General features: G+C 34.6%; 1 protein-coding gene across 5 annotated transcripts in view; it reads right to left on the minus strand.

Annotated features, from left to right (window-relative positions):
• DACH1 (dachshund family transcription factor 1) overlaps positions 1–14290 on the minus strand; it is a 356356-nt gene that overhangs the window by 41680 nt on the left and 300386 nt on the right. For all 5 annotated transcript variants that reach the window (XM_066176271.1, XM_066176268.1, XM_066176270.1 and 2 more), the window contains one exon: positions 8314–8465. In XM_066176271.1, the coding sequence (XP_066032368.1) occupies positions 8314–8465 (152 nt within the window). The remainder of the gene's footprint in view (positions 1–8313; positions 8466–14290) is intronic.

Below are 14290 nucleotides of genomic sequence, written 5' to 3' on the forward strand. Positions count from 1 at the left end.
ATTAGCTAAAGGAGAAAGTCTCTTTCAAAGTCTTTCCATCTTGCTCCTCATCCTTGTTAATTACTACTAATTTCAAAAATTTACATATATCATTAAGGTTCCACAGAGTATAGGTATATTGGGATAGTAAGGAAAGGACAGTCACAATGCAGGAAGACATCTCTGTTTTAACAAGTCTGTTTCCTGATTTGTATGACTGTTATCTCACAGCAGAAAAACAAAACACCATCATCTCTTGATTTCGTGACCTGAGATGGTTGATACAAACCCTACCTGTTTTTCTGTTGTTAGTGTATCAGGAAATAACAATTCAGATTATTTTAAACTTCTTTTGAGAATTCCAACTTCAAAATTCCTTCTTCTTATGCAAGGAAATAGGATGATCCTGGCAAAGCTAACAGTGTATTATTAATAATATTAACTAGATAGTTAGGACACTGAACCAGGGCATCAAAATATAAGGAGAAATGGAATTGAAATAAATGAACATGCAAATATCCTTTTCCCTTTCCCAAAAGCCTGGCCATCAGGCTCTTGGGTCTACACCCAAATCTCTCCTACTGAAGCTATCATAATAAAGTAGATAATTAAGCATGGATATTCATATATGAACCTCCATGGATATGAAACTAACTCTCCTATATCCTAGGCAAGACCCTGATAACTTAACCATAGAGATAATTTGACCCAACAGAGATTTGATTACTGATATAAAGCAAAACAATGCCAACAAGAGAGACAGAAGAGTACTCCCCAATGGTTCTGCTAGGGAGACATTCAGCTAACAGACATAAGGTTCACACTCAAGACCTGGTTTGAGCACTACAGACAAAAAACCATAATGCCCCTCTCCCAAATAAGCTTCCCCACCCCTCAGCCACACTTCCTAAATTGGATTCTGGGGGGTTTTTTTGGTTGTTGGTTTTTTTTTTTTTTTTTTGGTTTTTTTTTTGGTTTTTTTTGGGGTTTTTTTTGGTGTTTTTTTTTTTTTTTCATTTTTTTTTTTTTTGCAATTTTTTTAAAAATATCTCCCAAAGAAGAATAGAAAAAGAAGCAAATATAATGATACCTGAGGAATAGAAAAAAAAAATTGTGAGTGTTAATCTGCACATTTATCCCACTAGTCTTCTTAGTGTCAATGACTGCTGTAAACTGTGTGTCCTTCAAACTTTTAGTTCTGTTTTCAGAGCTTATTATTTTCAGTACTCCTCATCCTCCTTCTTAAATTGTTGTTTCAAATCTTGTCTTGTTCAGAGCTTAATGCTCTGCAGTTCTGTTACACTTAGATCTATTGAAGTCAACAGAAGCTAAAAGAACTCAACACCTTCTGACTGCAAGGCCCAGATGGTCAGCAAAATTGTATGCCCTAAATAGGAACAGAACCACGTTTGGAAAAATGGCAACAATGGTAACACAACAAATGTCCACTAAATAAATGTTTAAAGCTTTAGCAGTTTTCTTTTGCTGTCGTAAAATAGCTAAACCACAATGCTGAATGTTAAACCCAAATGATTACTAGAGAAAAACAAAGAAATCTACCTGTAAAGCTCTCCATACATATGCAAAGCAAAATATCATTGGAAATATCTGGAAAATGTTTACAATCTATTTTTCAGAAGTTAATATTAATTTGAATTCTGTTCCTTTTCCATGGCCAAATTCTGCTACATCTGGTGCATTTGAATTAATAAGAAACTGAAGTAGGACTCGTTTATCAACTTTATCCTGCTTCTGGCTTATGCTTAAACTCTAGAGTGTTTTAATCGCCTCCTATTTGTCACTTACTGGAACATGTGAATCATCCAAACCATAGATAAACCAGATCAAGAGAAATTACATGAAAAGTATTTGAGGATGAAAAGTGTATTGTCTAGTAAGTTTAAAGCTGCAAACACTGTCTTCCCAAATTCTTAAAATCCATCTTGTTTAACAGTGAAATCATGCCGCTAAATCAACTGCCATCTTTACTCAATTCAACTACATTCATGTACATGTTTCTTCTTCATCAGGAACAAACAATTAGTAACAAATGAAAGAGATCATTACATCAAGTGCCCTTTTAGATCACCCCAATTAAAACTTTAGTTTAGCTGTATTTTAATTCTAAGATACCAAATTCTAATTTTCTGCTCTGATTGCTCTTGTTGACTTATCTTTGAAAGATGTACTCTCGGTGCAAAGCCTAGAGATTATTTAGCAAGATGCCAATGTTGGCATCACTTAATGTGTTGATTGGTTGTATTATCAGTAGCAGCTTAAAATAAATTACTATTAAACTATTATTGTCCTTGGCTGAGAAAACACAATATTTTTGCGTTCTTTAAATACGAAACAAACACTATGAATAAACACGGAGAACAACACTAGAGTGTAACACTGATGTGTGTAATTTTATATTAAGAATTACTGCAAAGTATGAAGCTGCTTAAAGATTATTACATTTTCTATTGAGTTTCTGCACCACACTTCCTCCCCCAGTCTTTCCTTTTTTTATACTTGCTAACATAGCTAATGGTAATACATTACCTATTGCTGCTGATTATGTCTGAAAAATATTAGCTTTTTGGAGCCAAGATCCACTAGGGACTACTTATAAGCTACACAAAATTAAGTTTCATTTTTAGAAGTTAAATCAGTGTACATCAGTAGGCAACCAATGTGAAAAAAATCTGCACTAGAGCCAAACTGATGCATATCAAAAGTGCTGTTGTTGCCAATGACAGCACTAACACAAAAATACTGGAGACATTCAATATCTCTCTTTATTCAGTGCAGAAGGGGCTGAGAAAAACTGAAAAAGTACATCTAAAAAAATCATCAGTGCCCCCTGGAACAGGAATAGCAATTTCAGGGTTGCATGAAATTCTATTAATTCTCCCAGTGGATCAGCTGTAGAAGATTATACAAAATACAGTATGTCCAACTTGTATAGGCTATAGCTAATCCTCTAACCTGATATTAAATCAATATGCTGCCAATGACAATGGGAAATGCAGTGCAACACAGGACATTAACAAAAAGAAAATATTTCTCTTTAGGGAAGGTCAGATGTTATGGAGGCTGGATAATGATAATTGCATTGAACAGGCTGAGGTTCCAGATTTGTTTTTAATGCAATATGGCTCTATCTGGAGCCTGGATTTAAGCATGGCCATCCTTCTCAGTGTCTCTCTTAATTTTTATTTCAATGTAATGTCAAAAATGGACATTTTATTCCCTGGAGATTTAGAGATGATTCTGATTTGTTTACTTTACTTGTTTTAGTATTTTTCACTGACAAATCCTTTAGAACTGTCCCAAGCACAAGGCTAAGTTGATAGACGATTTTCTTCCCATTCTCTGACCTGAGAACACCATCATATAAAGGCAGCCTCATTATCCTACAGAACCTAAACATACATCAAATCTTAACTCAGTCTTAAAACCAGTATTACTCATCACTATTTTTAAATTATGCAAAAAATGTGTTGCCTACTTTGAAAGTGGTGGAGGGGAAGGTGTGTAGAAGCTCCTTCTCTTTCTAGCTGCATCTATAAGTGTGTGTTCCACCTAACAGAATTTAGTTGGCAATACGTTTATATGTGACATCAAAATGACCTTGCTAATTAGTTTGACATTCTATCGAGAAGATCATATCCTGTTAACAACAACTGCCCACATTGAGTGAAAAAGGAAAACTAGAAGATCAGGGCATGCACATTAGGAAGTTTTCCTAGTCAAAACTCCTGGCTTCCAGAGGGTTGCAGCTCAGGGGCTTCTTTCTGCAGTATTAGCTATTCATGGTGAAAACACTTTCAAATGACATTCCTTCTCTTTTAGTCAGGAAAATATATATAATTTGTATGCTGTCATCATTAAAAGTATCTAGTGAAAGGCTCAAGGAAAAAAAATATATATACATACAATTCTCATCAACTTCACATGTTAATTTTTGAATATCTGCTATTTATAACTGACCAGTGACTAAGTACTGCGAGCAAGACAACACAGTTAAAATATCTCTAGAGATGACTCCTGAAAGACAAATTTTTAATATCTCAGATTGCATACTTTATCACAGATAAAGGCATATTCCACAACTATAAATTGTATTTTCCATTCATACTTTCTGTGAAAAATAAAATAATTCTCTTGAATTTTAGCAGAAGACAGATAAAATAACATGAAGTAAAACTGGTTTTGTTTTTTTTTACTTTATCCACTGTTTGCAGTGTTTTTCCCTTAGTATGTAGACATAGATAGTAACAGTGCTGGAGACTCACAGCAATAAAGCTAGTAGTTTTCTTAGTTTCTGGAGGGAAATTTAATATGCAACCATGCACTGTTTTTATAAATATCAATGGAAAACTTCCACATTATTTTAGGTATCTCTTTAAAAATATTTAGCAATAAAAATGTGTTAATACAATACAATCTTGACAGAAAAATACAGCTATCATGATGCAACTATATCAACCTTTAGATATTAATGCAACCCTTGGATATTTATGGAAATTCAGCACAGAGACAGTAGAGATTCAGACTCTAAAAGCTTGAAAGAACATTACTATTACCCAAGAATATTGTAGCATCATAAAAGGCCGTGGCTGCAACATACTTTGGCACAATCAGGCCATGACTCAAAAAGGTAAACTAATGTGAGTGGTATGGAGACATCTTTAGCATTCTCACTAACACATACACAGCATTTTGCTGTGACTCACTTTCCCCCACCTTTCATCCCTCCTGCAACTGCACTTAGACTTCCAGCATTTAATCCAGAATAAATCTGCAAATGCACTTTGTAAAAAAACAGACATAGCACTTGATTTAAGTTTTCTGGGAAAATTTATTTTCTCTTCCTTTTAGATGTGCAGATGTAAATTCAAATAAGAAAATACATTCCCAATCTTCTTCCTTTTTTAATGTATGTACTTGCTTAATTATATTTTTTAGAGTTTATTATTTGTATTTCAGCAGTCCCCAGCAAGAACAATGCTGGTTATTCTGGGTACATTGTACATTGTACACTGTCTCCTCTGTAAATGTACAAATAATTAAACATTGTATTTTGCTTAAAGAAGTATTTATGAAGAAGTAAGAAAACCCCATAAATACGGTATACAGAAAGACATACTGGTGACAGCAGAAGCAAATAGACTTGCTTAATGTTTGCCTAAAATGACGAATCCATGATCGAGGGCTATCCACTTCACTTTAGTATGGATAGAAGAAAGACACTCATTTGTGCTCAGAGGACAATTCTAAAAAATGACTCAGACTTCTAAAACAGAATTACAGTTAGGCAACAAGTTCACCTGAGCTCATCAGCATCTCCAGGACTTAAAGCACATTTGTTTTCAAAAAAAAAAAAAAGCTTAGAAATTTTGTTCATGTACCCAAAAAGCAGTGTTCATATGACAAGATTTAGGATCCTGTTTACCCTGTCAAAGTCAAATCCAGAGCTCCTAGTGCCCATACAACACACTAAATCCTGTTCTTTTTTAAACCAGGGCAGACTCTACAAGCTTTTTTGGAGGCCCCAAAGTCTGTGTTATTCAGATCTTCCAGATCCTGCACCTCACACAACTGAATGTACAGAAGGTGATCATGGCAGAGACATCCACCATCAAGTCCATGCCCATTGGTGTAGCCAGAAGCTCCTTGCCTGTATATTCCTGTCATGATCACATGCCTAAAACATAGGGCACCTCCAGCACAATGTGTGGTATTTTGTGGGTGTTCCTCAGACCCATGACCTAACAAAAAATGAGGACTTGCATTTCACAAGCAGACATATACCCTTTCAGTGAAAGGACACATGCCTATTTTCAGCATGAATGAAAAAGAGCAGTGTTTACCAAATCCACTCATGAAGCTGCTGGAAATCTGTTTGAGGAAGTTAGACCTGCTCCACTGCTGCAACAAAAGAACAGTGAGGGATCACATTGCTCCACCTCCCCATGGAACCCACATTTCTACTGAAAGGCATGCAAAACACATCAGGTCCAAAGGACAGCAAGGACTCCGTGAAAAGAGTCCTTCTAATTCAGGTAATTAATGCATCATGGGTTTCAGGTACTGCTTATGGATTTCCTAGCAAAGTCAGAAATTACAGTGCAATCAGGGATCATGGTACAGAATTGCCTCTTTCCACAGATGCCATCAAAAAATTTGAACTTGCAATCAAATACCTAAAACACTGCTCTGGGAGTGTCAGCATCACAGTATCTAACTCATTTGTGGGCATGGGGTAACCTCCTCTCATTGCAATAGCAATGAAATAACAAAATGGAAACCATTTTAAGTGGCCTTGATTAATGAAATTGCCACTATTGTCCACATGATATTGCAATATACTCTACTGCTGTTAAAGTCCGCTTTTCCTACACAGATGGGAAAATCAACTAATTTTAGGTTTTTGGGGTTTTGGGTTTGTTTTTTTTTTTTTTGGTTGGTGTTTTTTTTGTTGTTGTTGTTGGTGGTGGTGGTGTGTTTTTTGTGGTTGTTGTTTTTTTTTTTTTTTTTAATGAAGCAGATTTCTAATGTTGTCCTGATAACAGTTAAACCTGGAGCAGGGGAGAGGGAGAGAAATGCCTTTCATGTACTATTATGAAAGGATTCCTAGAAATCTGTCAAAACCATGTATTGTGATGTGGGGACATACTGAAAAAATCCAAAAGGACTTATGTCTCACCACTTTACACTAATAGATGATTTGTCATTATGTGGAATCTCCAGGTAAGGAGCAGGACATTGAAAAGCACTACAAGAGAAGGCATAAAAAAGTTTCTGGTTTGTTAATGATGTTTGCCTTTTATTTTATCTTTTCAGTCCAGGTAAGATTAGAGTATTAAAAAAACCTCAAAAACTAATCACTGAATTTCACATTCACATTTTCTGTAAAACAAAACTGAATGCATTCTTGGAAAATTAATCCTGGTCTTTATCCTGAAGTAGTGCAGCACTCTCATATTCAATCACGAGATTAGCTAACCTGTTGATGCTAAATGCTTTGCTCATTAGGTTGCTGTCTAGAGACATTGAGTGCAGACATTTGTCAAAAAAATTACTAAGAACTTTTCTGTACATGTATGCCCAGCTAAAAATTTACTAACTGTATTTCTGCCTTAAGAAAAAAAGAATCTTTACAGATTGAAGCAGATATGTTATAAAAATACTGCTATCAAATTATCTTGGTTCATGATTTAATATTTAAGATACTAAGTCTCAGAATTGCAAAAAGTAGTCATAAATATGCTTTTTCAGACCAGACAGATATAGTAATATTTACTTCTTAAATAGCAATATTTTCCCATTACTAGACCTCAAAACACAACTAATGAATGGCTCATATACTTTTCATAAAACAATTCTGAAGTGCCATAAACTTTAATGAGATTGCTTCAGACAGTAAAGTGAGCAGGATTTGGCCCTGCTCTGTCATAGCCTGTGCTGGATAGAATACAGTTCATTTTATGTGTTTGCAGGAATGAGCAGGAACTATATGGTGACAAATTAGAAGTTGGTAGATGCCCAGACAAGGCTTCTCTGAAATATGCAATATGGATGTGTTATTTCTGGCACTATCATTTTGCTTCTGAGTGCAATATACAACCATGTTGTTGCAAAATTTGCATATGGGGAACACAAGATAACTGAATTTGTGGAAAAAAAATAATTTCTTAATTCTAATATGAAACACTAACAATTTGGCTACAAGCTATACATAGTGTATACTATAAATGATATTTGAACACAGCTTTGCTGTACACACAATGGATATTGTGACTACCAAATAGGAAATGTATATAAAATTAGGAAATACCCTTTGAAGTCTATTCTTTGAAGACAGTACTTTAAGTGAAATGAGCTTATTTATAAGTGCTTTTTGTAAATGCTTTTATAGAAGACACATTTCAAATAGCTTTAAATATCATTTCCACCATGCCACTCTAGCAATTTGAAATAACTATTTATTAAAGAACTCTTCCTCTGTTCAGTAAATGAGATAAAGTTAAACAGTAAGATACATTTCATTAGCTTGTAATAAAAAGAGCATTGAAGACAAATGTTGTTAAACACACCAATGTAATTTACATTGAATTTTCTGCTGTGCTTTAATATACAATCTGTATTTTTATGTACTGTATCTGACAGCTTCTAAATTCATTTGTTTGCTGTGGTTCCTTTAAAACCTAAATTACAAGAAAGTTTCAGTAAATTAGTTGATCCAAATAATCTTATGAACTGATTAAGCTAGAATGCTTTTATTAATTTAGACAAAACTGGCTCCTCTCCATCCCTTTAAGCTGATCTGCAAAAAAGGCCTACCTGGATGTTAGTCAGAAGGGTCTCTATGGAGGACAATCCATCAGGGAATAGAAAAGGAGATGGAAAACCCGGAGGTAGTGGTTGCCCATGCCCAGTTAGAGAAAGTTTGTCAAGGCTGTCTCTTGCGGTTGGTGTGGAGAGCGGGGTCTCATCTGTATGTGATTGAAACAAAAATATAGAACAAGTTACGCTTGTCTGTTTTTATTAGACCTCAGTAATGGCTTCCCTAGTGGTTTCCAGAACATTTATTGCAAATTGGTTCCTGCTATCAGGAGAAAATGCTTTCTGCTGAATTTTCTTTAATGAAAAAGCTGTGGAGATACAACAAGATAACATTAATGAGTAACTTTATAAGCCTTTTAAATGCAGTCTCTAATGAGACTGAGTTTACAGTGCCATAGAATCTTTTTAAAACAAATATTATCTCACATATACTTGTGATAATATATTCAGGCTGACTTTATGGGCACCTTCCCAATTATCTCATTTTAGTTTGTGCTCTATTTGGATTGACAATAGAATATTTTCTAGCGTGACATATATTTTGTATATGAGAAGTATTTGAATATGAGGCTTCCCATACAATTAACCCTTCCTGCCCTTAATGGTTTCACTTCCAGCTCATAAGATTTTGCAATACCAAGAAAAGATCTTCAATACATTTTTCATCAAAAAAATACACCTGGTTGCCACAATTAAAACATGCTCTGAACATGTTTTAATGTATGTGAAATAAACCCCACGGTAACAATCACTGGCCTAATTTTTTTAACCATGGAATTCTTCTAACAATAAGTGCTGAATCCTTAGTGGGATCTTTGTAACAATCAGATCTGATCACTTCTGACATCACAACAAGAAAAAACTTGCACAGCTTGAAGACTTCTAAGAATAAAGTTGCACAGATAATCTGTGAACAGATTAAGAAGTGAAAAAAAAATAAACCCCCTACAATTAATAGAAGCTTGAATAACCTCATTTGTGGTGGTTTTGTTTTGGTTTGGTTTGGTTTTTGGTTTGTTTTTTTTTTTTTTTTTACTTTCTGGAATATTTTTAGGCTACTGTTGACATGATACAGAAATTTAGTAGAAATTTAGGTCAATTTCTTTGCACCAGATGTTAATCTGAATTCTTCAAAAGGAAAACCATCTATACAGACACACACACACACACACACATATATATATATATATATAGATACATACATACATACTCTTCTTACCAAGGGCTCAGTCATTAACTGACACATCTTGATGTACCTCAGTACAAGGCAAGGTCATCAGAATGTACCCCAGGTGTCATGCAGACTCTGCACAGCTATAAGACTACAAAGGAGTTTGTCAGATTCGCTTTTTTCCAGTCTGGATTTCACCATTGTAAGTTATATATCTTTTGGGGTAGCCAAATTTCTTTTAATTTATTTATTTAATTATAGTTTCAATAATGGTTGTACTTCTCTATTTATTTTATCAGGTACATTAAATTGTATCTACAAGTTGATCCTAGTTGCCTAAAAAGAGCTCTCTCTTGGTCTGCATGCAGTATTTTCCTAAGTGGACATAGTCTAGAACCATGAAAATTGACATCTGCAGTAACAGAAGATTAAAGTGTTGATGACCTCAGAATGGGATATCCATAAGTCAAAGTCCCACTTAATTCCAACAGACCCCATCACCATTCCTACAGAAGGAAACAACCTCTATTAACCACACTCAGGTGCAGATTTCTTGTCCCATCTCCTCACCAGCTCTGTCATGCTGGCCACATTCACAGTTCTAAAGTAATAGCTTTTCCTACTATGTCTTTCTACAGAACTACCCAAACAGGTATTTGGACATCTGCTGCTGGGCTGGTACCACTCAGGTCTTTTATAGCCAGTGGAAAGAAGCAGATGCCACTTTAGGTGCTAGTCCATCTGAATTCTCACAGGCATCTATTGCAGGCAAATCTTCCTCTAGAAGTGCCTGTTGACTGTAAGATGACCACCTCAGATGGAAAGATCTGCTTTTGGCGAGATCCTGTACTGGGGACTGTTCTTCCTACTACCCTGTGGCTCAGGCTGAGGACAGACTACACAAGGAGTAATAACCTGTTCCTTATGCCCTGTTTGTCACAATTCACACCACAATTACTGCTTTCTCATCAAGTCATCATTCAAAAGGTTTCCAAGTTAAGGTTACTGGAAGGAATTAATGTTGACCAAGAAAAACTTCAGACCATTCAGAGTCATAAAGGATTTTCTCAGCTATACTTAAGTTTTGCAGTCATGTTACAAAGTGCTGGGAAAAAACTGGCTCTAGATCTATGAACCATTTCCTATCTACCTTACCGAGATTCAAAGCAGGCTCTGAAAAATGTAATATGTGGATGTATCCTCTGTCCTCATGCTACCCCACAGTAGTATGAGTAGCTCTATAGTCCTTTTGTAGTGACATACTAAAATTTGGCACTAAATATGAGTATTTTCTTTCCAACTTTTAAAACATCATAGAAATACTGCTCATTAGAATGTTCATTAGAAAAATGTACTGTTCATTAGAAAAATGTACTTCATTAGAAAAAATAAATTATATATTCCTGGTATTGAAAACCATCTTTGTTCAATTTCTCCACTCCAATTCTAGTGTGAAAAATCATTAGCAAATGTTTTTTCCAAACTGCAGCCAGAATTTTTATGCTTTTGTTAACAAAAAGAAATAAGCCAAAACTTAAACAAAGCTAGTTAGACAATGTATTTATAAATAGTACATAATATTATTGCATAGCTGAAAACTTTTCTCCTCTACTGAAAATACGGCTTCCCCAAATGATTTTTACCCAAAATTAAATAATAATAGTAATAATAATAATAAAAATAATAATAATAGATTAAAAAGCCTCTTCCATGTTACATCCTTAAATTTTTTGGGGGTAGAGATTTCTTTGTAGCAGTGGTTGCAGTGAAGGTATTGCTCTTGCATGATATAGCAGGAAAGAGTCGAATCACTAGTATGCATGGCGAAGTTGATTCAGATAAGTGAGAAAAGAAACTGAGAAGGCATCATTTTCCTCTAGGTTTGCCAGGAAACTGGATCAATGACCTCCTACTTTCTAAGACTACTCGGAATCTTACTGATATTTTAGGTCTCAAATTGTCAAAACATTTTAAGATATACTAGATAAAACTGACCCACTTAAAAATTTCAAAAGCCTTAATTAACTCAAAAACTGCTCTTCCATGCAATTGCTAAGATACAGAAAGCTCCTAACACAGATCTTGTAATAGAATTTAAGCAAGGTATCAATTTTTTTACTGTATTACTACTTTATAATTAATGTTATGCTTGCTGTACTTTGTGCATGCTCAACACATGAATTTTGCAAAGATTTTTTTTTAACAATGTGTGGCATGGTTTTGCAATAGGCAAAGAAACTCAAAAAAGTTAAAACAATATGAATTCAAAGTAACATCCATTATGTTGTAATAAATAACAGAAACAAATTTACACTGACGGGTAGGACTAGAGAGATGAACTTACTCTGAACTTATTTTAATGGAATATCAACTCAGAAAAAAAAAGTCAAACTAATTTGATTTTGTTTTCTTGATGTCCCATGTGAAATAAACTTTGAGTGTGAGTATGTTTGAAACAGAGCAAATGCACATATTATACACAGGAAGCATGGATATTTGTGGATGTGAGATAAGCAATGATTGAGCGAATCTTAAAAAAATGCATTTTTAAGAAAAACCCTGTTATAAACACAGCCAATTAAAACATAACCACATATTTTAGTAGCAAAATAATATGATCCATTGCCTTTAAAACATTTAAAAATACTAAATTCCTGCACAAGTCCTCTTTCTCTAAATGATGAGATATCATTTGTTTCCAAATAATCATTAGCCTAACATCTTTTTAATTACTGTAAAGGAACTACTAATGTTCCTCTTACACTACTAGCAGAGGTATGCTGCAAAATGATGAGCCCTTGCTGGGAAACAGAGATTTGGTATTTTGAGTCTAAACACATCAAAGGAAGTGCTAGAAGAGAAGTCAGGGCAAAAGGGGAAATAGGGTCAATCTACAACTTTATTGTAGGAGTACGGAGCACAACAATGAAAAGAAAGAGAGGGAAAAAAAAGAAAGAACAAGGCAGAACAAAGAAGTGTCCGGGCCTGCCTAGGTTTTTGCTGGGAACTGAGATGTTATAAATTAACAAATAAACAAGGATAGGACAAGCTGTTACCCAAGCCTCTACAGTGTCTGGGCAGAGATGAATATGAGTCTTGACATATGAATTAAATCATCATAATAGGTAAGTCTGAATGTAACACGTATCTTTAAAATATTTGTAAATGCTACAACCACTCCATCCATTGTTCCTCAATTTCCAAAATTCACCTGGTTTTGTTCAAACCAGATTTTATCTGTAAACAGCTGCTGGTTTGGGCCAAATACAACAAACATATTTCACTGTATTTGGTTTGTTGCCATTCTATTTTATTCTTTCACCAGATAACATAGAAACAGACATCCTGGAAGCTGTGACATCTATTTAAACAATAATAGATAAATAGAGGTAGCCATTCTCTTGTCTTTGTTCCTAAAAGCAAGTAGGATAAGTTCAGACCAGTCACCAATCAAACTGGAAAATATTGATATTGCCAGGATTTGAAAGCAAGCAATAATAGCTGTCTGAAAAAAATACTATACAGATTACTGCCATTCTGCAATCATGTAATTTTTTTTTTTGCAATGCACTTTGAGGCTTTTCTGTTCTCTCCAAAATATTCCACATGTATTTGTTCTTAACACAGGCTCACTCTTACCATTTGAATGATGAAAGAGGATTCTGCTTCCACTTTTTATTACCATAAATCTGGTGCATACATTTTTTCTACATTGTAGAAACAATCTATTCCATGTGGCTTAATATTATTTTGGTTTATGTTATCAAACAGTCTTTAGTACAAAGCTTTATATTTCACCTTCCTCGCTGTTAGAGGTTTCAAGTATGAGAAGCTTTTCTGTTTTAATTGATCCATAATTCTTGATTTATATAAACAGAAAAGAACAAGGGGTACAATATTCTCAATCAAAATGTTTAATAATTTCAGGCAGATAAAACAAACAAATAAACAAAATCCTCTTGACCAATTTTTATACAATTTCACTGCTTTATAGATTTGGTCATTCAAGATTAACCCTGCATGTAACTGGGGGCAATGCAAGATGACTGTGAAGGATGTTACCAACTTTAACAGGAATTTACTGAAACTCCTATAAAACTCTTATAAAAATATGCATATATATTAGAAGAGTTACATGTATATTTACTTTATAGTAGTTTTATATATATCTTTAACTCCTTTTATTTTTTTAATCGACAATTTAATTATTTCTTTTTATACAAACAACAGTTCTCTGGGACACCCACCCTGAAATTAAAACATTTGCAACTGTGGCAGCTGGAAATCAGGAAAGAATATCAAATATTCAAATAGACTGACTGACTGGTTAGTGCTTCTGTAACACTTTGGAGAGGCTGGTGCTCTCACTGTTAATGATACCATCGCAAATGCTGTCCACCAAGTTCTGCTTCTTGGATTGGTATGTTTGCCTAAGGACTTCAGGAATAGCAGCTCTCTAATAATGAAATACAACTAAAAAATTAAAAAACTACACAGAAAGGGTCACAGCTACAAAGTTTCTTGGATGTGTACTTTATGCAAAATGGCTTTGCACCTGATGCAGTCTCATATACTTGTGCAAGAAATCATTCATCTATGTATCAAGTCTACCACCACAGTGGACCATTTTCCCAAGTGTCATGGCTTCCAAATATGCAACCTTCACTTGATGTAAAGAACTACACAGGAATAAAAGGACATAAGAACTTAGTTTTATGCGTTTACTTTGGAGGTAGGTTTAGATGCAGGACTTCCCCACCAACAGGAAAACTCATATTTCCTGACAATTCTCTGAGATTTTAA

This window comes from Chamaea fasciata, unplaced genomic scaffold, assembly GCF_029207755.1.
Source record: "Chamaea fasciata isolate MVZ Bird 193981 ecotype frontalis unplaced genomic scaffold, bChaFas1.0.hap1 SCAF_2, whole genome shotgun sequence".
Lineage (NCBI taxonomy): Eukaryota > Metazoa > Chordata > Aves > Passeriformes > Sylviidae > Chamaea > Chamaea fasciata.